This window comes from Archocentrus centrarchus, chromosome 24 (genome assembly GCF_007364275.1).
Source record: "Archocentrus centrarchus isolate MPI-CPG fArcCen1 chromosome 24, fArcCen1, whole genome shotgun sequence".
NCBI classification, from domain to species: Eukaryota; Metazoa; Chordata; class Actinopteri; order Cichliformes; family Cichlidae; genus Archocentrus; species Archocentrus centrarchus.
Window position 1 is genome coordinate 10,635,467 of NC_044369.1, and position 27,686 is coordinate 10,663,152.

The window sequence follows — 27,686 nt, forward strand, 5'->3', positions numbered from 1 at the left end:
AAAACAGACCTTCAGAGTCGACCGTACATTCAGGAACACATCTCTCATCTATCAAATTCATTTTCAGGTAATGATGTTCCATTGCATAGAAAGTGCCTGCTGTTTCAAGTTAGAAATTCAGAGCCTGCCGGTGTCAGAGCGAAGGGAAGAAAAAAAAAATGGAGGGAGATGTACAGCTTGAAAGCAGACACTTGGCTGTATAGTGTCATTAATTTTTAAAAAGGACAGAATAATACTAAAACAAATGTCTATACTGAGTGTATAACAAGCGTATTACTTCAATATTTATTTCAAGAATATCTAACATCATGACAGCCAACACACTGCACAAAAAAAAACCTAAGTTGTGTGTATACATGCCCAAAAAACACTTTCAAGGTTGTGTATGATGTTTTTGCTCACATATAATGCCAACACTTTTTTTCATTTCTTTACACTGATGCCCTTTTCATGTCATAGAGACTCACACCGGAAAGTGAGGTGGCATCAAAGCAGTTTTCAGACATGAATACTCATCACTGTTTGGATTTACTCTTCCTCACTCTTTTAGCAAGGTATGGCACCTGGAATTCAGAAGGCACAACATGATGCACACTCACTCATTGTAAATTTTCTGAAAAAATCTCTTCTGTCCTAATGACACACTGGTGCAATCAGACATCATGCTGCCTTTCCATTAGGAAGCTGGCAGCTGCTGTTACAATCACACTTGGGAAAAGAGTGGCAAGAGACCACAGTAAGACCAAAATGATTGAGACCTTGTGCAATCAACTTGGAACCTTGCTGTCTTTGAACTGGTTTCTTTGAAGGCAGAGACCAGGTCTGCAACCACTGGCAGTCAGCTGCCATCTTCAAAGTAACTTTGGTGTGTCAAGAGGGCAATAAACCCGCAATGACAGCGATGAGTTTGTCTCCTATCAGTTTGTTACTAAATGGGGTCAAATTGGAAATTACATGCAATCTGTTTGTGGTAATATGATTTATCTGTAATAACCTGGCAAAAATAGCAACTCTGTCATCATCTACATACAGAGAAAGAGTCCACAGCCAGAACCTCGTAGATCTGAATCAGAAATTCTGACAGTGACTGCAGTGAGTCCGAATCAGATGCGACTGTTTAGAAACAGGTTGCCTGTGCAGCTGCCTTGTGGCTGAACGTGGTCACCTAGACGTTGAGGGTGTTGCATGCTCAGTCTCTGGGTGACCACTTGGTTGCTGCAACTACTTGCAATCGGTCTCCATCAACAAAAAAAAGTTCAATGCAATCACCGGGCAACCACCGATCTTTCGTAGTCACAAAGAAGCTGCTGTCCTATTGTTACTCTAATGTATCTGAGACATTAAATACCATTTCTGACAGTTTTGAACAATTGTGTTTGTGAAAGTTGAGAAAAGTTCAGAGCTGCACTGCATGTTTTTAGTTCCTCATGCTGGAACAAGTTTGTTGTGTAGGCAATGCAAGTATGAATGGATTCTTCTTTCTTTGTTGTTATTTTGTTGCTAGCTTGTATGACCTTTGTCAACATACTTAAATAATAGCCAGTAACCCATGTCTCTATGTAAACTATGTAACATTTGACTATAAAGGATTCTTTTTGTTGTTTAACAAACTGTAGAGAAATATGATGAAGCAAATGAAAATACGTCAAATGTTTGAAAACAACATACAGCCATCGTCTATAGCTCATGTCTTGCCATCTCTATTTTAATATGATTTGGTTTCTTCTTTAAACTCACCTACACCTCAGCTGCTGTAGACTCGGTCTCCTTATCTCTTGTTTGAAGGCTCAGGATAAAAATACTAAACATTATAATTGGGCCAGCTTTTGGAAATCCCAGCATGATGACACTGCAGGCAGCAATGCAGCCAGGTTTGCTTACTTTGCATTTCCCACTTCTACTTTAACAAACTTCAGCTTTTTCGGGGACCAAGATAAATAATTAAATGGAGTCCACAAAAGTGCCACAGAAAACATTTTAACTTCAAGAGCAAATTTAAAAAAAAGAAAGACAACTCATAAAATGCATCTGCAGTCTTTACCCAAGCATTAAAGGTACATTTCAGCTCCATGATGACAGTGAGTCACGAGAAAAAAAAAAAAAAAAAAAAGATTAAACAGTTCTCATTAAGAGCCTGGCAGGTTATGAGAAAAATATTTTTCTGGATGCTATTGTGACAAAGCTACTTTTGGCATCAATTAAACACTTTGTTGTGACTGTTAGGACTTAACTGTCGACCTTCACTGATGTCAGCAAATATAATAAATAACACGGGGGGAGGGAAACCACATGAGAATCTAGGGGAGAAAACAGCAAACAGACAATGTGACAAGTTATTGAATGGCTGCAGATCAGAGATTTGTTACACTTTCAAAGTCTGGAAATAAATGTTTGTATTTGATCTAGTGCAATCCATATTTTCACTGGGAGAAATGTAGCTCTTTCATTTTCACTGTCAAAGTACTGTGAGCTAAACAGTAAAGCTTAATTCTAACATTTAAAACCACTGTTTTTTTCCCGCTATATATATATATATATATATATATATATATATATATATATATATATATATATATATATATATATATATATATATATATATATATATGTGTGTGTGTGTGTGTGTGTGTGTGTGTGTGTGTGTGTGTATCTATTTATCTATATATTTTTTTTTCTTCCTTGCAGAGAATCGTTTTTATTCATTGAACATCCATCCATCCATCCATTTTCTTCCACTTATATAATTGAAATTTGCTTGCAGCCCTTAACCACATTTTTCCCAAAGAAAATAAAATGTTTATAAAACGAATTTACAGTGAATTCTCTCCTTTCAAGGCTTTACGTTCAGGACATAAAAATTATCTGGTACTTACTGAGTCTTAAAATTAGGTAAAGCCAACCTCAAATGAACATCAGCACATGCATATTACAGAGTGTCCCTATGTGTTTAACAAAAACCAAGTGCAAATGTACAGTAGAAGCAGAGTAATCCTAGGATCCAATAGCTTGTTGAACCACCTTTAACAGCAATAACTTAAAGTCTCTCAGTCATCTCACAGTCACAGTCTCTCACATCATTGTGTAGGATTTTTGGCGCACTTAGCTTTACAACATTACCTCATTTCATTGAGGTTTGGAGGCATTTTTCCATGCACAGCTTTCTTAAGGTCCCGCCACAGCCTTTCAGGCAGGTTGAAGTCTGGACCTTGACTGGACCATTGCAATGCCTTGATTCTTTTTTTTCTGTGCCATTCTGTTGTAGATTTGCTGCTGGACTTGGGGTCATTTTCATATTGAATGACTCAATTTCAGCCAAGTTTTAGTTGTGGGAAAGATGGCCTCGTATTTGACTCTAGAATACTTTGGTATACAGAGGAGTTCATGGTCAACTCAGTGACTGCAAGGTCCCCAGGTCATGTAGTGCAAAACAAGCAAAAATCATCATACTTCCACTACTATGCTTGACCGCTGATATGCAGTGTTTGGTTTTTGTCAAATGTGGTGCTGTGCATTATGGCCAAGAGGTTTTCGCCTAGCAACCTTACTAAACAAGCCCTACTTGTTCAATCTTTTTCTAAATGTACTGTTGTTAACTAACATTTTACTTGCTAACTGAGACCTGTAGAGTCTGAGATATAGCCCTTGGGTTTTTACCCCCCAGTATCACTGAGCATTGCACAGTCTGACCTTGGGATGAATTTACTGGGATGACCACTCCTGGGAACTATCTTGAATGTTTTCCACTTGTGAATAATCGCTCTCAAATTGGCCAACTGTTGTTGGGCAGCAACAGTTGTTTCTTTAAGATCACTGCTGATGTTGTTCCTAGACATTGTTTTAACACACACCTGAATGCTCCAGACCAACAAACTGCCAAAACTTTTGCTTTTATAGGAGGTGCTCACACTTGCTGATGATCAATTAATCAAGCACACTACAGGGTAAGTAGCAGCTGGTTGCTATTTACCCTCTTAATTCCTGTGGAAACAGTGAGGGTATACTTACCTTTTCACACAATGCATTGGCACTTTAGTTTTTGTTCACTAAATAATGGCATGCAGTAATATGTCATGTATTGCTGTTGTTTGTCTAAGGTTATACTTCACTCATTTTAAGACCTGCTAAAGACCAGATGATATTTTATTCTGCCATGATACAATATCATGATAAAACCTTAGAACTGAAAGAGGCTGTACTTTGTTTTCGGTATGACCATGCACACCAAACTGACCTAATGATGTAGTTATGCTGACAACTTTGCAAAGCCTTAATTACAGGTAACAATAAACACAAAGTACAGACAAGGTTGTCAACAACAAAGTACTGGACAAAATGACTGATGACAAAGCCAGGTGAAACAAAGGATGATCAAGAAAATACAATTAAATGTGAAAGAAATGTTGTGTACTATATTTTATGAGAATCCATCTGAATTCAGGTAGGGGACAGATATTACATTTACAGCTTCTCATACACAACGCCTCTTTAAAAATGTCCAAATAAGATGAACAGTTTCACAGATATTAAAGCCTAAATATGGAAAGATGTACCAAATCCACATCAATGTTTTCAGAAAGATTGAATGAATATCATGGGCTTGCTATTAAAATAAACATACTGCTGTATTCTTCCTACAAGTTATATTTATTAAGCAAACAAATGCATTATCCTCACAAATTTGAAATGCAGTTTTATCTATAAACTGATTATTTGACAATTACAGAAAATACAAAACAAATCCAATCTCTGATTGCAACACAATTATCCATTACGACTTAAGTGTCCTGAAAAAAAAGGACAAAGAACAGAAATCATTCATAATTATTAAAACATTAATTTATGTATAATGCCTAATTTAGTGTAAAAGGAAGCTTATTGACGGGTTCACCAAAGTACATTGATTACAATATATATATATTTTTAACATCTCAATTTAATAACAGCTTTTTGCTTTGAGGCAGACTTACTGTTTAAATGCGCTATGGATTACAGACAAAAGGCGGGACATGTCCAATAAATCTGATCTCGAGAGTAAAGCTCCCTCTGTTGCAGCCCTGACACAATGGTCTGTTTCTCTGAGAGTCACACTGATGCTGTGCGTGTCTCTGTTTTAAAGGGTTCTGGTGTTGATATGCAAAATGGTGCAGTGGCATTTAAAAAAAAAAAAAAACTGTCTTGGGATAAACAGGCTTGAGGAATAAAAGCCAGGGGAAAATCTTGAGGTGAACTGTCTGTGGATATGGCACAGACTGAAGAATAGGATAGTCCATAGAAACTGATTATACTGATTTATGGTGCAAATAAAATACACACTGATGAAAGCTGTGCCCTCCAAACTCAAATATCTGTCTCAGATTTATATAATCTTTAGCAACATGATTCAAAAGCTTCACCTTCATCTGGTCAAAACAGTTTAAGAATCACACTATTTGCACTGCCTTAAATTTTTGAGTACAGTTTAAATGTGATTTAAAAAAAAAATTGGAAGAGACAAACATTTTTTCTTTGTACTCTTTTCACCAAGATCACCATCTGGGGTGTTCCCATAAGCAATTCTGCCATCTGTGGCAATTCTGTTCAAAATCTTTTAATTCAAACTCTGTCCGATGTTCCTTAAACAAAGAAAACATATCCCAAGGACACCATGTGCTGGGTGAGATAACGCAACCAGTGACTGATGGCTGCTGTGGTGCTAACCTTTGTACTAACATTAATGGGCATTCACTGAAGTAAGACCCTGCTGAGATTAACCCCAAGACCACCCTAATCCCACTCGCACAAGAAGCGATTAACGTTGCACAGGGTGGTGTAGATACTGACATAAATCAATGGCTTGGAAAAACAATTTCAATATGAAGCAGTGCAACTAGCTCTGTACATACTAATGATTTCTGGTGCTGTTGGTAATAAAAGCATTTGCTTTAAACCTCTGAATGTGTTTTTATTGAATGACTAATATACTCGAAAGACCATGTACTTTGAGGATGAAGCTGACCAAAGATCAGAAGTCTTGTGCATAACTTAAACTCTTCGCCTTCTATTATCTAAGGGAATTTCACAGCCCATAATGCGACTGTATCTGGAGGCAACAAGTACACGAGACAACAGTGCTCTCTTTGTCGCATTGCGACTGTATTTTTTTTTCCTTTTTACAAACTGTTGCAAATAATGTTAGACAACTTCTCCAAAGTGCTTCTCTCCAGTCATTAATCTTTAATAACTGTAATGGCAGTCTTCCTTGTCTGACCCACTCTTGAACTTCAAGGTGGAGGAGGTGCACTTTGAGCCAAATGCCTATCAAACCATTCTCAAAAAAAGGGCGTCCACTCAGAAAAACGCCAGCATGCAAAAATGATGCATGATGCAAAAACTCTTCTCTACAAAAAGTGGACAATTTGTACTCAAAACACAACTTTTAATTGCTTTTGTTTGACATTAGAAAACCATAAATGACACTGCTAGCACTGTTTCCTACTTACAGAATTCACTTTAATATATTGTGAGTATCAGCTGTTGCATTATTAGTCAAATGGCAAACAAACCTCTCACTAAAGCAGACTGGTCACATCTGGCCAGCATGCAATCCACTAAATAAGATTAGTCCTGAGGCGAATGTGTGCATCCTCAATATAAATGTGACTAATGTGCAAGTGGTCAGTTCCTAGTTGGCAAAACTCATGTCAAAATGAGATAGACCATAAACAGCATTAATGCCAGAGTCTCTCTCTGTACTAAATAGTATTTTCTACAAAAGGGGAAAAGTAAACTATGTCTCTAAAACAGAATGGGCACCCAAATGGTGAACAACAAGTCTACATAGTAAGGCAGTAAGGTGGTAAGTGATTTTTACAGCACTGGCTTTTTTTTTTTGTTTTTGTTTTTTTTTAAAACAACATGCTGACTATGCGTTACTCATTATTGCTGACTAATTGATTCACTTAATTTTCCTCTTTTTTCCATGAAAATTTATTTCAAACTGAAAAAGTTGCCAAGTAGCAGCTACCCCAATCACCACATAGCTATATGGACAAAAGTATTGGGCCACACCTCTTTATCATTGAATTCAGATGTTATGAGTCCCATTGTCACACAGGCGTATAAAGTCAAGCATGATGCAGCAGACCAATTTACATGATCTGCTGCATCATGTGCTGGGCTGCATAGTACATAAAACTCACCGACATGCTGCTGACTCAATAACTACAGAGCTCTAAACCTCCCCTGGCATTAACATCAGCACAAAAACTGTGCTCCAGGAGCTCCATGACATGAGTTTCCATGGCCAAGCAGTTCCTGTAGGTGTATGTGTAGGCGGCCCAGTACTTTTGTCCATATAGTGTTATCTGCCATTATAAAATGTCTTAATACTTAATTCGTCACTGTAAACATCTGGAACTTGGAAAATTTCTTCTCAGGTAGCAAGTTTCATTTAGTGCAGGCCATCACATATTATCGACTTGCACCTTGATCTTAGATTGCCATTTAGACTACAGAAACAACTCTTCTGTTATCCAAAATGTAAGTATAGCAACATGGAATTTTTATTCTAATAAAACAAAAAACATAGAAAGACATGAAGCTGGAGGTGGGATTACACTGTAATTTCTGTTCTAGGTTGCTATAATAAGGTGAAACAGAGAGCTATAGTACTTTCATCACACAGTAAGACGTCAGCAAACTATTCTCAAATAGGCCTCAAAACAGCAGGTGCACATTATTCCTATTTGCAATATGTGGAACATGTTGTCAGTGTGGTGTCTGTTACCCACCTTGGGTACCATCTATGACTGCTTTAATTATTACCTGTTGAGATTGTACCCAGGCTACTATCATAATGTTGAGAGTGTTTAGATGTTTTACTCCTGTTAAAGCAGGAGTAGATGATTATTTCTCTCCATCTAGGGCAGATGGAAAGAATTTTGTTTAATATTTTCAGACAGACTCTAAAAAAAAAATAAAATAAAGACAGATATTGTTAAATAATATTTTCCATATAATTTCTATTTGCGTCATCGACAAGTCAAACACTTGTCAAGTTTTTGGTTCCCAGCCCATTAATTTACTTGGCTGTGCAGGCAGGAAGTAGCTGCTGACCTTCAGATTTGGTGAGATTTCACTTGCAGATATGTGAAACAGCTGAAGAATGTTACTTAAAGAGCAGCATTTCAATCACAAATCAAACTGAGCACAGACACATGGAAAATCTCACAGTTCACAGACTTGCAGTGCTTTAAAAGGACTTCTATCCAATTCAAAAGTGAGAATTATACAAGGGAGTGGGGGTGAAAAAAAGGCACCTGACAACAAAATCAAATTGTTTGAACAATGATCTGTCTACGCAATCAGTTTTATCATTGAGAGATCATTTGCACCAGATGATTCTTTCTCTGCCTGCTGAACAGCAATCATTTCAATTCTGTAAACCACGGCTTCCAAAACAAACAGAGGTTGACAGCATCGTCCTAATCCATGACTGGGATGCAGATGATGTTGCCTTTTCCTCTGATGGTTTTTAAAATTCTCAGACACATGCATCATGACGTCAAGTGGGCCGGTGTGCTTTCAACACTTTCCTCCATATCAAATTTCAGTGAGACTACAGATGACCACATGAACAGAAATCAGTGATTGGATGCACAAAGAAAAAGCACCTATAGTGCTCTGAATCCCAAACCATTCGTAATAATAAATACAATATCCAAAACAAAAAATAAAAAACAAAGAAAACTGCTTGCATGAGGTGCATGCCTGAGATTGCATCCTATTTTAAATTAATTTATATTTCCCCAAACATACAGAATAATATTCCTGAGAGTTTAAAAAACAAAACAAAAAGAACAAATCAACTGTAGAAATAATAAACCTAAATCTATAATAAATAATAAACCTCATCGATCCCTTCGGGAGGCTCGGGCCTAATTAGAATTCCTTCTTATATGTGAGAGAAGAGGGTAAACCAAGCACACACTAAATACCCAAAATACAAATACAAAAAAAAAAAAAGATTAAATTGTACAAGGACCAAGCACACATGCAAAAAAAAAAAAAAAAAAAGACATTTATGGTGCCATACTGATTGAGGCAGTGATGCATCCATTAAGCAAGCTCTGTAAAACATCTACTTAGGAATGCAGATGGTGGAAGAAAAGCACAGCTGTGTCTCCTGAGAACTGTTGCTGCATGATGGGTATAGCTACAGTTATCCTAAATGATAATTATTTCTCAAATCACAAAAAACAGCAAGAGGGAGAAATACACAGACTGTTTCGTGGTTAAATCTGTGGCCAATCCAGAATTTTTCTTTTTTTTTTTGCATTTCCAAACCCCCTGAATCTTAGAGTTATGGTTATTTGTGATCAACAGAGATGTTATGCTCACACTTTGTGACCAAAAAGTGGAGTTTAGTTCTTATGCTCTTCTTATTTTCTAAATTTTAAGTTTAGAACTGAATTTCTGTAGGTGTAATCAGAGTTAGAGAAGAATAGACGACCTGGGACACTGGGCCTGGAAAGGCCAAGATTACGCTCTGTTGCAGACATGGACAGTTGGAGGCCCGACGGCTGAGTAATTGTTCTTCTTTGAAGTCAGCTAGAAATCTGACGCCTGGGGCGCATGTGCAGTATGTGCACTGTAATGTAAATTATCTGTGGATGAGTCCACTAATCACATAAAACAGCCTGACATGTGGACATCTGCATGGACCTTCTCGCTCACTATCTGAAATTATAATCCTAACTTAAGTCCCCAGCCACAAAGGCTTACAGACTAGTTGGCGATTGCCAGAAAAATGTGTATTCCTTGACCAGGTGGGGAGTAATTGTTGGAGGTCACTGGAAGTCTTTGTGAAATCTATTGCTAAAGTCTCAGTCACACAAGCCTAGAGAATAGTCAGAGACACCCTGGTAACCACTTACTGCTAGAGAAGAATGTGTATTTCCTAGACGGTTGCTTGCTGTCACTAAGTGAAATGGGTCACAAGGAGGTATACAGTGCAACACCAAAAACCTTGTTGCAATTGCTTTGGTCACTAGTAGGTTGCCTTGTTTGCCCCTAGTTTGGGTGGAAGATGCCGACTTGTCTGCAAACACTCACCAACTACTCCCTAAGCAGTTAGGAAACTGTGACGAGTGCGATGCAAACCAGAAGCAGAGTTTGCCAGGGGGGGCCGCTGACTGATCTATAGGACTGTGAATGAGGCCTAAGGAAAGCAATCCAGTGTCTTTTTTAATAGTTGCACATTTGTATGAATAATGTTGGCTTTTATCATGCTATTCACATCCCTTTAGTTTGTGTGTTGACTGGATTTGTTACAAAACGATGTTTTAACTGCAATAGCTCTGATGCAAATCATCTTAATTGCAATTCAATGGCTTCCATACAGCTATGTTAATGGGAACAGAGCCTTATTATTGTACTAATTTCAGGAAAACGTCTATAAATGGATTTTTAGAAGCTTATTAACTGCCATGTAATTTAGCTACATTAGAAAAAAGGGTAGAAGAAATCTTGGTTATCATCAGTTGTAATGTGTGAGAAACTAGACAATTTTCCAAAAATGTTACAATGTAATACATTTCTGAAATCACATGTCATATGCCAACATGCCTTATTTAACATCTCTGATTAGGCTGTAGCCAAAGCTGAAAAGTTACATCTGCATTTCCTGCTATTTATCTTTGAGCGAAGAGATTTTTAGATATTTCCAGAGTCAAAACAAAAGCTAAGCAGGTGTCTAAATACAAAATAATAACTGCCCAGTTCCTTACATGCAAACCAGCTGGATTTAATCTGACCAAGAACATTCTTCAGTTCTTATTGTAATTATGAAACACTCCCTCACTGTTCAAAGTTGTGCCCAGAATCCAAAAGAGCACAAACATTTTTTCATGGCTCAAAACAATAAAATATTCATAGTTACATTTAGTCAGAGAGCACTAACATTCAACTTGGTCATGTACAATATAAGATTGCAAATGGATTTCATTTTCTCTTTGTGCATGTTTTAATCAGCGCTATAAAAATATACAAATTCATCAGAAGTGACCTGGCAGTAGGTTCATGCTGTATATTATATGGCACACACCATATGATAATTGGAACCTGAACAAAAATTAAGCTCATTTTGTTACTCTGATGCATTTGCTGTTTCACTCTCTCTCAAACATTACAGCTTTAAGCAAACAAGTCTGCTTTTAACCAGGCATTAACAGCCCCACACGGCTAAACAGCACAATAAGCACATGGCTAATTTGGGGTGCCACAACAAAAACTGGAATGAGGAATGTTTCCATCACCTTGCTGAATCTGTGCCATGATGAGTTTCATTGTATATCTGACATATAATGATAATAAATTCTTCTGATTCTAAGATAATACATGCATTAATACATGTAGATCATATTGTAGATGTATGTAGAATATATTGCAGTGGATTAGAAGTCCATGAATCAATGGCAGCAGATGAAAATAGGTGTTTTATTATTACTGTCATACGATTTTCTCCTGTCATAACACCAAAAAAAATCAATATTTCAACCAAGGCCGTTTAGGCTGTAGCAGAAAACACTATGTGTCAAGTTTTCTGTGCAATGTCTAACAAGGAGGCCTGTGTTAATGTGAATTCATGTAGTGCAGTTTCCTTTACAATAACCGAGGGCAAGCCTGGCACAGAGAGTGACAAACGGCGGGTGGTAGTGACAAGCTGTTCAATTCTTTTGTAGGAGCTTGTAGGAAGACAAAGCAGCGACTGACAATCAACCTGGAGCAATGGGACTAAGGGTTTGAAAAATGACAAACTGTCACACGTCGGTGAAGACTTACCCCACATGGCTGGAAGATAAGCCCATCGACTTCATGGCTGACCTGGGATGTGAAGCTGCCTTCCAGGAGCTGAAAAAAATAAAAATAAAATAAAATAAAAGGAACTGTTTCAGTCAAGAAAAACTGATAAATGATAAGATTGACAACTGACAGCTTTAGTTAGAAAGACATGAATTTACACTGATTTATAAAGCCTTCTGAAGCCATAGAGCCTGCCAACACTTACCTAACACTCCAAAAGCAATGAGGTATCAAGTTTCAACATACCTGGAAAGCCTATATTCGGCGATGCACTCAGAGTTATAAGGACAAGTCTGATACCTTTTTTTTTTTCAGCAATGCAGCCTTGAAACTAAGCACTAAACTTTTTGATTAATAATGCATATCTGAGAGATCAATAGCCGTAACTTGACAGACTAGGTGAAGGACAAGGATAGCCAAAAAAAAAAAAAATTAAGTTCCTGATGAGGTGAAAGACAGCATTTCATCTCCTCCATTAACATCAACCACCACAGCTGCTGCTAAGAAACAGAGAACAACGGCACTATATTTGAGGAGGGATGCCCAGGGGACACGGTAGAGTTATTGTACAGCAAAAGCAAATTTTCTACATCGTGAAGCACATCAACTGCCATGGCAACGACAACAAGGATATCAGCAGTTCTAAATTTATGCTGAATATACCAGCTGCATTGGGGAACCAATGAAGAAATTGCCCATCTTAAGAGTGATTTTCATTTTAGCCTTTCAAAATAAATACTGTTACCCCATCTGTAGTCACTTGTAGTTTCTACAGAAAAAAAATTTTCTGATTGGAAACATCAATACTATGTCCTAAGCCTAAAGCATCAATGGAGGGTAATAAAGACAAATGGGGAGAAAGAACTCAGTTTCATTAAGGTTGAGTTTTACTGCAGAGTCACCAAACCAAATGATAACCATTTCAGTCAGAAACACTACAATCAAAGTAAGACTAGAATTTCTAACTGAAGTCATTACATCTGGTTATATGGGTTTTGTCACGGATCCTGCTTCCTTGCTCTGTCTGGTACTCTGACCTTCCCACTAACCAATCCTTGTGTTGTAGAGGCAGACCTTCTGCTCCTCAGCTGCCTGTGACCGCGACTGGTTCCGCAGCTTTTGGCAATTCGATCGTCACCCAGTCTATTTATGGGGAGGAGGTCCTACACTTGACGCCGGATTGTTGCTTACCCCCAGTCAGTAAGAAGCAGGTTATTGTAAGTGGAACGTCAACTCATTCTTTGTGTCCTTATCTCTCTAGAGGCTGGGACACCAGAGTACGAGGCACAGCACAGTGGAGCGTGGGTCAAGGATCAACTCGTGTGAGGCATTAAGCTTGGTGGAGCATCCCCAGAAGAGTCCTGCCCTCCACCCATTGTTGATAAACCTCTGTAAACTGTTTGCATGATTAATAAAGCCCTTGAAGTGATTACTTACCATCTGCCTATTGAGTCCTCTCTCCACCATGACAGGTTTGTTCTAAGACCTCCACATCCACTTATAAGATTAGATCATAAGACAAAATTTACCTATCCCAAAGCTAGAGCCCGACAAATCCAATCCAAACAATGTTCTAATTCAAACTGAATTCAAACTGCAACAAGAATAAGGGAGAGAATGCTCTCAGGCCAGGTCCCAGAAACGTTCCTTCATATTAACATGCCCAGAATTATAGCACTTTATAATTCATACAATCACAGCATATCTATGTAAAGCATAAAATGGGAAGAGCATACTTCTCCAACTGGAGCACTGCAGCCAGACACTGATTAAGTCAGATATACCTTAAAAAGAGTAGGGCCATTTTTGCAGTTAAAGCAGCTGCATTAGCTCAGTCGATACGTGATTTATTAAGTGGATGATTAGAAGGGTTTCAGCTGATCTGCTGGAATTACGGCAGAGCTTAACTTTGTGAACCCACGATACTCAACCTTTGCCCTGTTTGAGGCACTGATGATTGGCTTATGCCCTTCACTGTGACCTTTGTTCTCTTGTATTACATCCTTGTTTTTTTAAATATAAAGAATGGAAGCATACAGCTTTGTAAGTGAACATTAACATAACTTTAACATGCTTTAATACAAACATTGTGGAAAAGAGAAGCTAAATGTCAAAAATTATGAAGACTGGGACTTTTGTGTGCTTGCCGAGGGGGTGGGGCACCATGTGAAGATGCCAGCCAGGGTTAGCTGGCATCTTCAGTGATATCTGAAAAAGTAAAACTGAATTGCAAGACCTTGAAATAAAATTTTCAAGAGTGAACAGGAGAAACTAGATGAAACTGCAATAGTGTGGCAATTCAACCTTGCACAAAAATAAAACTTTAATGTTATGTTGGAATGTTTGTGTTGTGCTCACCGTGAAATATTGCCAATATAAAGCAAGTGTCTGCAGTGGCAGGAAGAGAAACCTACTAATGCTGCTGCTACTGCTGGGAATGGGAGAAATCAATATAGAAATGTGTCATATACCATGGAAAATGCTGTGATGTAACACCAGTTGTCAAACCTAATATATGACTGCACAGCTACACACTGCAGAATTGAACGTAAGCATTTCAAGGGGGGTAAACAGGAACAGAAAATGCAGAATCACGGCTCATCAACAGAGGAAAAGGGCTCAAAAGCAAAAAAATAAATAAAAAAATCCCACATTCTCAACTGAAAACTATCCATTATATGAATGACCAGATACTTGACTATTTATGAAAGCTCAACATGGCCCGCATCTTTGTATCAATACTACCTTGTAATTCACTGTGCTAAGAAAATGTGGAAATATCAGTTTTTTTAAAACAAAATATCTTAAAAGGGAATAATTAAATTGTAAAATGATAAATCAATCAACAACAACAACAAAAACAAACCAAAAACTGCATCATCAATATCTGTTGTAGTTATTTTAGAGGAAGTTTCACTATTTTTGCAAAACGCTACTGATCTTTGGCATTCGGCACATTCATGCACAGGGTAAATATATTTAGGCAAGCAGGAAATGGCATTGGTCAATAAAACAGAAAGTGAATGCATTAGTGCACTGCAGTGGATATCAGGTATCATATCAAAGCCATCAAAATGAACTAAAGCACAAAGCAATGCATTTTAGCCATACAGGAAAGTACTGGAAGGAGGAACATCAGTACTGCAGAGTGGCCTTTTATAATATATTCTATGATGTCTTCATTGTAATGACAGACAATAAAGTGTGGTGATTAAATTTTAATTAACATTGCCTGTATATATCTCCACTTACTGTCCAGCTCTGACATTTCAATAAGCAGGCACGGACATTGTAAAGTGCCTGTTGACTAGGAGATAGCAAAGTGTTCCGCAGATATGAAGACTGCCAACTATCATTAGAGCCAAGATGAGCTAACGCTAACTCGTAGTACAGGAGATGAGAGATTGTCATCTGTCCTGGTGCTGCTTGGAGACAAACCAAATTATATCCTCAATCACAAATAAAAATGTTTGGAATGAGAGAACTCAATTTCTACTCAATTTCAGGGCTCAAAAAGCCTGCTATAAACTGAAGATCATAAAATTCTCATATAGATGGTGTCTCCTGTTAAGGTGCCTCTGACCTGAGTATTTTGTCCAGCATTAAACCAACAGATTTGACTCAGATGGTCTGTGGTTTATGATGATACAGTCTGTTGCAAAAATTCTCTTTGAAGAGAGCAGATTCTGCTGTATAATACATCAGAAAAAAAAAATCTGCTGCAAAGGAGGACTTATTCATATTTTTAAAAGGAAATGGGGATACAAAGAGACAGATATTAACACACAAATGTGGGGAATTATCAGACAGAATATATCACGTGTAGGCTAGCCTTTCTTTCCCTAATTTGTTTCAACTGAAAGGCTTTTATCACATTTTATTTACTGAAAAAAATAAATGTATTCATGGTGCTAAAACATTCTGACATCCACTATAGTGCTTGCTATTAGAAGTTAAAGGTTTAAAATAACATTTAACTTTATATTCAGCGTTTGCCCTTGAGATGTTTTCTTTCCAACAGAATATATGCAAAGCCGGTTTCATTTTTTTTTTCTATATTGCTTGTATATTGCTATGATTTCTTTGCACACCCCTGCAACCAGCAGTCAGAATAGTAGAGTACGTAAAATGGAAGCACGCGCCCACTTTCACACACTTATATGCACAGTGCAAACAAAATGGGGGCCCACTCATAAAGAAAATGTTCTACATTACTACTTGTGCTCAAAAGACTCCACAGTCAACATTATCCATTTTATAGCATTAAAAAAAAAAATCTGTCAGCATCCATGAAATTTTACCAGTATGGCAGACTGAAAATATGTCATCATGACTTCTATCAGTATTCGCCTCTTGGGTTATCTATTCTTATGTTCATTCTTTGATTTCTATCCTACTGTTATACTACTCAATTCATGCAAGAACTCGTCACCTTTACTGAAATGGTGAGCTCAATGATATGGATACTATGCAAAATAGGATAATCCTGTTCTGGGTTTAAAAAAAAAAAAAAAAAAAAAACTCTTAAAAAAGATAAATTTACATTAAAGTACCATCTCTATTATGCCACTAGAGGAGTTCACATTTCCACAAAAATACTGCATGGCTAAACATAACTATTTTTCAGATAATACGTTCCAGGAAAGTAAGAGAAGTCATTAGCCCTTAGAGGAGCGCAGAATGCATTTACCTAAAGCAACAGCAAAGTGTTCACTCCCTGCTGTATCTGCAAAGAAAGCAGAGCAACATCAGTGCTCTCCAGAATGATGAATGAGTCACAGCAGATCACACAAAGCTTGACAACCATGCTGACATGGAGAAGGCAGATAGCCAGACTAAAAAGAAATGGTGTCTTTATGAGGGAACGGCACGTAGGCGGTAAGATCTGGGAGTTCCATTTCAGTTCTCTTGCCATCTTAGCACACCCACCCACCACCTTCGGCAAGCACAGTGAACCCTGGATGGAGTGATGAGCAGAAAAGAAGACTTCCACTCACACATACTCCTACAGTAAGGAAGTTCCTTGGAGTGATAATGCAGAGAGGGGGCAGCGACCCTGCTTTTATGGCTAAACCTCTTTAGGAAGGAAGCACAAAGCTGAGCCCGGTACAAGTAGGCGGAGGCAAACAGCAAAGCCCCATTAAGAGATCAAGCCTTCATTGCAGACTCCAGGGCAAAGACAGGACAATGAAGGCGCTTGGGGAGACAAATGAACCAGTAACATACAGAGCGGTGCCTCTCCCCTCGAGAGAGAGTGAGTGACAGGGTGATGGAAGTCTGACCATTTTCTTCTCCAGTGTTTCATGGTCGGACTCATTTCACAAAGGGACACAGTGATGAATGATATCCAGCTAATTGTCTAATAGGACTGAAATGACATGAAGTATGCCACTCTCCTTCCCTCTTTCTCCTACTGTGATTTGTCTTGAACAGAGGAAAGGCATATTTTCATAAGCCAACCAAAAAGGACAAAGCCATAATGACCATGCCATGGATGTTTAATAAAAGCTATACACTCACCAGCCAAAATATTAAATCACTGCCAGATGAAGTGAATAACATTGCTCTCTGGTGCAGAATGCAGTGTTTTGCTGGGAATCCTGGCAGACCAACCAAAACCCCCATGACAATGACACTTCCAGACGGCAGCAACCTGCCCCAGCATGCCATTAAGCCCTGCCTTACCTCAAAAACTGGTTGAGGAGCACAACCAGGAGCCCAAAGCAGTAATAAGCCAGGTCCATGGAGACCTCACCCTGAAACCTATCCATTCAAAGGATCAACTGTAAATATCCCAGTGTAAGACAGCACAGGACACCCCATAGGTCTCTGTTAATGTCTTGATGGATAGAGTGGTTTTGGGAACACAACGATTATGTCAGACAACTCTATCTCAGTTTGTGAGAACTAGAATTCAACAAATATTATTTGTGAGTAATTGAATAATCATTGGTTAGGTACAGTATAAAAAACTCAATTAACATGTACACCTTCAAATGACTAGTTTTGTTTGACCAACACTACAAAGTCCTTCAAGATAGTCACCATATGATGATGATTGAAGAAAAAAAAAAAATCAAATAGAAATTTTCACATCAGAGGAAATGGACCAAAACAATTCTGGGCATTTGGCCTTCGCAAGCATGTAGAAGTGTTGCAGATTGATTTTGTTTCGATCTACTGATCCTCTGATCATTTTAGCTCTGTGACAGCTGGTGACAGCCAGCTAGGTAATAGCCCTGACGGTGTGATGACTTGATGCATGAGGAGAAAAATGACAGTGACAGAAAAATAAGTGTGCAAATGCCACCAGTCAACTGAGAAGAACAAACAAATTTATCAAAAACATTTGAAGTCTTTGCTGATATCGTACTGTTCTGGCCTGTGTTGCCATAATTTTTCACCCATACTAAGCAGTAAAGCCAGATTCACCTTCAAAAACTACCCTAAAATAAAACCTTCACAAAAGTTATGAACGGGACTTCAATCCTTTTCTCTGAGGGATTTTTGTCTAACACAGGACGAATCACAGCTGTGGTAAAGTCAATTAACTTTTTATTGTTATTAAATCCAATTGTCTTGTCCAGTCGGCACCATTTACAGCTGTTCTGCAACTTTTCTGTTTGCAGACTATGTTGTGTTTTGCTCCCACAAAATGTCCCATCTCTAGAAATTATAGCTTTGAACAAGAACATGACTTTGAATGACCCTTCCCTGTGTGGCTAGGAATAATGGATTTTATTGGGCTGAACTGCAAATGTTTGTGTGGAATACAAAATAAGCTGACATGGGCAAAATGTAGAATACGTCTACCAAACATGCAGCCTACCAACATTAAAATCAAATCAGAAGGCATCAAAAGTGTTCTGAATAATAGTGTATTCATCTGTGTTTTATTAACAAAACCAAATGAATAGATGCCCCTACTGTAAAAGCTGCAAGTAACAAAACACAGCTGTGCGCAAAAATATCCCACTGTGAGCAAGGAATCTGTTCCAGAATGATATTTGTAAAGTATAAGAATATCTGCAGTGATGAGATGTGAACATTTTATCAAGTGTACAAATAGCATACTGTATATAAAATACCTTTTACGGTGTGTTTATATACACATACTGTAAACACGCAGGATAATATATTACATTCTATTAACAATTCTGTGGCTTATTGTTTCTGCAATATCACCATCTCTTCCTCAGCACAGCTGGACTGCTATTATGCAGTTTCTTTTCTTGAAGCCTTTGTATTTTCCTGCAGTCTGCTCATCCTCGTCTTTACTCTAAGGAGGTCTAGGTGCGGGGGCTGAATCAAAAGGTAGAAGGGATGGATTGATATTCCAGTCAGACTGTGGGGCTGTTGCTAGAGGCTCCTTTCAACCCTAATGTGAATGGTTCTCTAAGGCTGTGTGCAGTTGCCTATTAGATGAAAAGCTCACATCAGAGTGCGCAAGGCTGCTAAACCACTGGCCGGCCTGGAGTCAAACAAGGTTATGCAGTCTGGAAAATTTAGGTGTCGTCCAAAAAAATAAATAAAATAAAATGAAAAAAGGTCTTTTGATTGTATTTGACACTTACAAAAAACCATTATCAAGATAAAAATTTAACATGATCATTAGTTGTGACAGAGCAAAGATGAACAGAAATATTAACACTTGGAGGATTAAACCAATATTGGATAGGATGAAACTAGAATAGGCCAAGATGATGAGAAATCACAGGGCAAAGCGTGAAATTAAACTGTATTATGAAGGGAATTTGGTTAAACCAGACAGGTGTCTTGCTGAGTGATGAACATGCCATAAAATTGGAAAAAGTTTTTGCAAGATCATAAAAACTTGAGGATAATAATGGATAATATTAAGTTCAGGACCACTATAGACTAAAACATTAATAACACACAGCTCCGTCAACACCTTTCTGACGGCATATTTTTGTCTCGGCTGAGCTCTCGCATTGGACTGCATTCTATTTTCAAGATACAGATTGCCATGGACTATTTATGAGGCTTTGTTAAAAAGCATGGCTCAAAGATGTTCAAGAATTTATTGTTCAACAGTTTTCTATTTAAATTTAATCACAGGGGGAAATAAAATACTGATAGAAAAAAAATAATAAGCCCATGTAGCACAAATAAGCATTTCAAATGTAGAATAACCTTTCCTTTGGTCTCAAGATTTTCAGTTGCGAATTTTTGTTTTCAGTTTCAGTGATAAAAGCCTTGTGATTGTTTTGGTAAATAGTAGATTAGTAGATCTAGATCAGTAGTTGGTGAATGTCTGCAGACAAGTCATTGTTTTCCATACAAACTATGGGCGACCGTGGCGATCTATTAAAGACCAAAGCAATCACAAGGAGGTTTGCAGTGCAGCACTTTGTGACCAGTTCCACCTAGCGACTGCTAGCAACCTCCATCAATCACTCACCAACTGATTGGGAGATATGCATTTTTTCCCTTGTGATTGCCAGGGGATCACTGACTGGTCAAAATTAGATCTGTGTGACTGAGGCCTAACAATTTGAAAACTGTTATGTTGCTTTGGATCCAAGTACCGTATTTTCCGGAGTATAAGTCGCACTTTTTTTCATAGTTTGGCTGGGGGTGCGACCTATACTCCGGAGCAACGTACATGTGACATTTATAACACATGAACCAAAATACTCCAGCCACTTGACATCTCCGTGAACTGCAGCTTTAAGGCAGTCTTGCGTAACCTGTGGGCGCAGTGGATGATGGATGGAGAGCACAGCTTAACGGCAACTGGGAGAATGGATCAAGAAAACATGGGCTTCAGTGACAACCAAACCATCCTGTTGGGATTCAGAAAGGCTGGAATAACTGGAACTGCAGCTGACGACGAGTCTGACTAACACGACACAGAAGAGGAAGCGGCGCTTCGTCTACGGAGTGTACGGAATTGTTTAGAAGTGACACCGAGGATGAAGAATTCAATGGATTGATGGTTTGGTTAACTTGTTAGTATGTTCTTTATGCTATGGTTATCTGAATAACTTAATGTTACGTTAACATACAGAACACGTGTTCGTTGTGCGTCATGTAGCTGAATGTGCTACGTTAGCATAACGTAGGCGTAACCGTGTTCGTCCTGTTCTTTAATCCATTATTATTTTAAATTGCCTTTCAAGATGGAATTTCTGCTCTGGGTCTCGGATTCTATCAACCCCCCCCCCCCCTTCCCAAAAAAAAGTGCGACTTATAGTCCAGTGCGACCTATATATGTTTTTTTCTTCTTTATTATGCATTTTTTGGCTGGTGCGACCTATACTCCGGAGCGACGTATAGTCCGAAAAATACGGTAAGTGCAGTGCTGGTATGATGTTATTTGGATGAGTCGTTCTTATATATTGGCTAAAGGTTTTTCTGTTACCAGTGCTATATGGGGGCTATAACAAATTAGCTAAACACACTGTGTGAGTCATAAAAAGCCATCAAGACGAAATACCTTTAGGTATCATTGGTGTTTAAGTTTGCAGTAATTTCATATTAATTGCTACTTGACTGGTCAAGAGGTAAATAGGTATGAAGTGGGTCTAAAGAAATGTTAAACCTCACTACATGTTATTGTACAATTAAAATAGGGGAAGACATGGAAGACTACATTGCAGCCAAAAGGGAAAATTACACATTAGTAGAACCAATAGAATTCTTTGCAAACAGACAGTAAAAATGTCAACTTCTGGGCAATATCAATACTTTGGGCATTAATTAAGTGATCATAGAAGAGACTTTAGCCAGTCTGAGTCTGTGCTGAAGCTACACCACTGCCAGTAAGACACATCACCGGCCTGCCTCTAGGAGAGGAAAGACAAACTGACTACTGCAAACGCATGGCAGTGCTGAACACAGCCCACATACTCAGACACATTCATGCAGACAGCAGACAGAGTGTCAGTGTGAAGAGGCAATGACCAGGAGGAAGCCTTTTACTGGGCTCCAATAGCATGCTGCTGATTTTGTGCTGTCAGTAGGAGAGGAGAATGTGTCTGTCTTGGAGTTGGCTACATATCTGAAAGATTAAAAATCTGACTTTGTGCAGAAGGGTTCGAAAGATTTCGACGTCAAGATTTAGATGTGGGTTGGATATACTATTATTGACCTTAAACATTCACATTAAACTAAAACATTACACAGCAATGACATGCTGTAATGCATCAAAAACTTTAACAGAACTTTTAACAGATAAAGACTGATTTAAGCTAAGTAATTGTCCCCTTTATTTAACAGTTGAGAGTGCAGGCAAGAAACAGATGTCCCCATGCCAGGAATCAAACCCAAGATATTGGAATTAGAGTATATCCCTAACAATCAGGCAAGCAGATCACCCCTGGCAAATAATGCCTGTTAACCAAAAAATAATTTCATTTGTGTGTCCAATGATTTTTAAAACTTCAATATATTCAGCTACAGTTCCTATAAACCAAAGTAGCAACACTACAACTGAGAAGTCTTATTTCTTTGTCAGCTACCCCCCCCCCCCAAAAAATCTAATTTTTACAGAGTATGAGAATGCATCGTACTTACTCAAAATGTACATACATAAACTCACACAGGTCTCTAAAATACTTCTATAAGGGGTGAACTGGGTAATAACTGATGAAACATGGTATCACCATGAAACTTCCAACGTATTTTTTGTGTCAGGTTTTCTTAATTGTCTACTTTTAAATATGCAAATGATGCAGTATATTTATAAATATGCATTAATCTGCATACTTTTCCTTCATTTTATTGGCATAATTTTTTGTTTGTTTGTTCAGAACTTGTGGTTAAAAAGGTAAGGCCCCAGTCACATAGGCTTAAAGACCAGTTGCTGGCCTCCTGGTACCAACGGTCACTAGGGAAACTCCCAGACAGGTTGGTGAGTGACTGCTGGAGGTTGCTACCAGTCACTATGGTTAGTATAGTTATGTAGGAAATCAACAGGGTGGTTTCAAGGTGAAATATATTTATGCTGGAATATGCAAATGAGGTGTCATCTTATTAAACATGCAATAGTTCGTATACATATCCAACAGACAAAAGATTAAGACTTTCATAGTCTGAAAGAAGACATGTTACAGAAGCATTTCAAAACTGGACAGTAAATTTAATTTAAAAAAAATTTACCAAGTGTAAAACATTTCACTCTGATGAAGAGTGAAAGTTTTAATCAAACAGGGAGGCTCTACTGGTTGCTACTCATCTCCTGCTGATCATATTATCTGACCAAACTGCTTATTACAAAAGTCATTTAAACAAGACATTATTGACATTTACCCTTGTATAGCTCCTCTTTCTGAAACAAACAAACTTAATGGGATCATGTGTCCTCCCAAAAGCCACATTTATCAAGAGACTGTTAGCTGTAACTGTTAATACTGATAGTTTTGGACCTAATAGAAACAGAGTGAAAACCATTCTCTATACGGATACACAGTGTGACATTTTGGAGTCCATAGGGCCTCACAGGAATTTATAGTGTGTCTGTAATAATTTCACCTTTCCAGTTCTAGCTAGCCAGCAGCTGCCATGGGAAATGTCAACTTTGAGCTTGAAGCTTAGATGCTGTTTCCATGGTTATGTTCAAAAACAGTTTTTTTTTCCTCTTTTGTGAAATGAAACAATACAATAGCTGCAGTATCACTTGAGTTTTTAATGCCTTTGTACAAAACATGAGAACTTTATTTTGACTTTCACAGCACAGAAATGATTACAAATTTAAATCATGTAGCAGAAAGAAACAAAGATTCAGATTTTAAATGTAATAGTAGCTGTGCCACCTACTTGATAAGGACTTTTTATTAACAGGGATGGTGGTGAGGATGTCCTAAAACCACCGTGGTTTAAAAAGAAGAAACCAGCAGACTAAAAGCAGAGTAGTGAAATGCAAAAAAAATTAAAGCCGCAAGCGGCGATGAGCGGGCCCTCGCACCCGGCGCGCGTCGACCCCTGGCGCGCTCCAGCCAAGCCGCGCGTCGACCCGTGGCACGCTCCAGCCGAACCGCGCTCGGAGGTTCTCGCAGACGAGAGAGTAGCTGGCTCACCCGGCTGCTGACAGCTCAGCAGGCTAGCCGTACTTCGCGTCGATCGTCTCCCGCTTCCACTAGGTGGCGTCGGTGAGTGCCCACTAATTAATATGTCACAATGCTTTATGTAATGCCTGCAGCCATCAATGAAACTGTAATGACCATAGGATGATGAGTATCAGTGTCCTACTGATTTCCTGTTGCCACTAGGTGGCGTTATGAGTGTGAAACAAAGCTGATAGAGGGGTGTGTCCAGTCTCCCTTACCCTCCCATTAAGCCTGTGAAGTTTGAGGCAGATCGGACAATGTATGTCAGAGATGTAACAATTTGGTGCACTGTGGTATATGAGTAAAATCCCACATTTAGAGGGTTGCTACGGCAACACCGTTCAATATTCTACAAAACCATGAATATCTTTTGATGGGCTACTTGTGTAGATGATCTGGAGCCATTTTGGTGTGACTGGATGAAAAGCTGTAGTAGAAGATGATTCAAATAGCAGGCCTGAAAAATGTGACAAATGCTGCAAAAATGACACCTTAATTAGAACATGTCAGGCTTCCTGTTGGATTTCGGCTATCGGTCCAAGAGACTTTTTTGTACATCTTAGGATGTTACTTCAGCATGCACGATTTCAGGTACACAGACCAAGCACTGCCCTGGGGCTGATGTTTAGAACCTATCTGGGCCTGAAATGGAAAAAAAGTCCAAATTCAGAGGGTTGCTACGGCAACACCGTTCAATATTCTACAAAACCATGAATATCTTTTGATGGGCTACTTGTGTGGATGATCTGGAGCCATTTTGGTCTCACTGGGTCAAATGCCCTAGGAGGAGTTGAGGCAAAAAGGCCTGGAAAAGGCGAAAAATGCTGCAAAAATGACACTTTAAAGTGAACGTGGCTGACTTCCTGTTGTGTTTCGGCTATCGGTCCAAGAGACTTTTTTGTAGATGTTAGCATTTTACATCAGCAGGCACATTTTCAGGTACATAGAGAAAGCACAGCCCAGGGGCTGATGTTTAGAATGTCTGTGAATTTGAAATTGAAAAAAGTCCAAATTCAGAGGGTTGCCATGGCAACACCGTTCAATATTCTACAAAACCCTGAATAACTTTTGATGGGCTACTTGTGTAGATGATCTGGAGCCAATTTGGTGTCAGTGGGTGAAATGCCCTAGGACGAGTTCGTTCAAATAGCAGGCGTGGAAATCGCAAAAATTGACACCTTCAATTGAAGATGGCCGACTTCCTGTAGGGTTTGGGGTATGGGTCCAAGAGACTTTTTGTACGTCTTAGTATGTTACATGAGCCTGTACATTTTCATACATGTAGATAAAACGTAGCTCCGGGGCTACTCAAAAAACATGCTATTTTAAGATATTCCGAGCTGCCACTAGGCGGCGCTCTAACGTTTATGGACTTTATGCATATGAATGTGTTCAGGGCAGCATGCTTATCACACCACTGAAGTTTGAGCCAGATTGGGCAAGTTGGCTTAGAGTTACAGCCATTTTTGTGTTCATGGCGAATCATCGAACTTTGCCGTCCCATAAGGGTCACGCCCTTTTGTCAAAAAGTCACAGTTTTGAAAACACAGTAAGTCCAACTTCTTAAGGCTTTCCAGGTGAAATTTGAGATGGTTCTGCTAAACCACCTTGGAGCTGGACCTCCAAGTGTAAAATATGACATTTCCTGTTCCCTCTAGGTGGCGCTGCGACTGATATTAAATATTGTCATATGTATGTGTTCAGGGGGGCACCCTCATCCTACTGGAGAAGTTTGATGCACATTGGATCATGTAGGTATGAATGAGAGGCAATCAAAATTTCATGGCGAATGATCAAAGTTCAAAGGGGCATAAGGACCCCTCCCCCTTGGCAAAAACTCACCATTTTCGAGATTTAGATTCCCCTGGGGGTGTAGGTTAGACAAACCAAATATGAAGATGATAACGTCTAAAACGTCTGAGTTATTAGAAAAAGTGTGAGGGCTGCAAATCGCCAAATTTGCATAATTAATTCAAAATGGCGGACTTCCTGTTGGGTTTAGGGCATGGCTCCAAGAGGATTTTTTGTGCGCCTGGACATGATATACATGTGTATGAAGTTTCATTCATGTACGTGAAACACAGCGGTGGGGCTCCAGTTTAGGGGGCGCTAGCGAGCCATTTGGACGCGCCCTTGCCCGAGCCCATTAAAATACTTAAATTTTCACCAGGTGTGACGCATGTGCAAAGTTTCATGAGTTTTTGAATATGATAAAGCCCCCAAAAAGCCAATTCATTTGCCTGAATAATAATAATAATAAAAAAAAAAAAATAAAAAATAATAATAAACGAACAAATTACAATAGGGCCTTCGCACAGTTCGTGCTCGGGCCCTAAAAAAAAACACCTGCTGACCTGACCCAGAGGACACGTGTTTCGTCATCAACCCTGAGCCTGGAAGGCACAAGGAGAGCAGGCAAGCAGAACAAATAAAAGAAGCTGCCTCAGGTCGATACTGCCACATATTCAACTGCTTTCTCACCGGCGAATGCAACCCTTACTGTATAGATATGCCGTGCATCATCAGTTGTTGCATAATGTCTTGGAGGCTTTGAAGAAAACTAAAAAATCTCAAAGCAACTGAGGTAAACAAACATTAGTCATCCAGTCCATGTTGTGTGTTCTTCCAAGCAGCATAAGCCCTTATACAACAGTCAACATGTTTCCCTCTGTGAGTGGGTGCAGCAGCAGCCACAGCAGGAAGAGAGAGAGAGTGAGGACGCAGGTTATAAAGTGCGGCTTGTTCTTGAACCTAACCATGAAGGATGCAGTACCATGGCCTTAGGTGCAAGCTGACAAATGGTTTTTTTGTAGTGAAATTTCATAAACTAGCCCCCCCACCCCCCAAGGATTTTAATCTTAATTAGGACAAATACATGAAGGTCAGTAATTTAGATTTTGACCCATTACCCAGTATTTTGGGTTGATTGCCACAGGGAAACTTTAATATCAAGCTGGGATTAAGTGTTGGGTTTTTTGTTTTTTAAACCGAGTTAAAACACCCACATAAAGGAGATGAAAAAGACTGAGACCTGGGTACTTGCTTCTCAAGCACCAACAGCTGGAGACTCAACTGACAGGCATGAGGTCAGAGAGCAACAGGAAAGCAGCCAACTGACAGCCTTCAGCTAATAAGACATGCTGTTCAGAAGGGGTTACTTTCCTCCAGCCCCACCACTGTATACCTGCACCAACTGAAAAACAAGGACTCTGACTCAGGAGTCGGGAGAATGCAACAACAGGACCATGAGGGGAGGACATTTACACGAAACATTTAATCTCACTGGAGTGGAAGGGGAGATAGGAAAGAATAAAAAGGCTTCTCATCACACTCTGGCCTTCGGCTATCTGGAACTCTGACCTTCTACATGATCAATTGGTTTTATTTGACAAGAGGAACATCGGTGTACCTTACAGTACTTGAGTCTTGTACAGCTACCGCACTACATTCAAGGATTAACTTTTTCCAACTGACTTTTTCAAGAGTGCATCCATTTAGTTAACTCCTGTAGAAACTCAGTCTCCTTCTGGCTTTGCAGAGATAAATGACTGGTATAATTTAAAACACACATGTGTTTCGGGTTGTTTTTTTCCCCTCTTTTTTACAACCTAAAGTATACAGCAGGCAACTCAATTTATGTTAGGTTAAACTCTCAGCACAGATTCTGCAGCTGCTTATCAGGTGTAGGCAGCCTCAAGGCCATATGACAGCCCCAGCTGACAATCAATGCACTACTAATTTATACTCACTGACCATTTAATAGAAAAGTTTTTT

At 38.9% G+C, this 27,686-nt stretch overlaps 1 protein-coding gene across 1 annotated transcript in view; it reads right to left on the reverse strand.

Moving 5' to 3' along the window:
- Positions 1-27,686, reverse strand: part of rngtt (RNA guanylyltransferase and 5'-phosphatase) — a 117,329-nt gene that overhangs the window by 27,994 nt on the left and 61,649 nt on the right. The window contains exon 12 of the mRNA XM_030721366.1: positions 11,821-11,889. Coding sequence (XP_030577226.1) covers positions 11,821-11,889 — 69 coding nt within the window. The remainder of the gene's footprint in view (positions 1-11,820; positions 11,890-27,686) is intronic.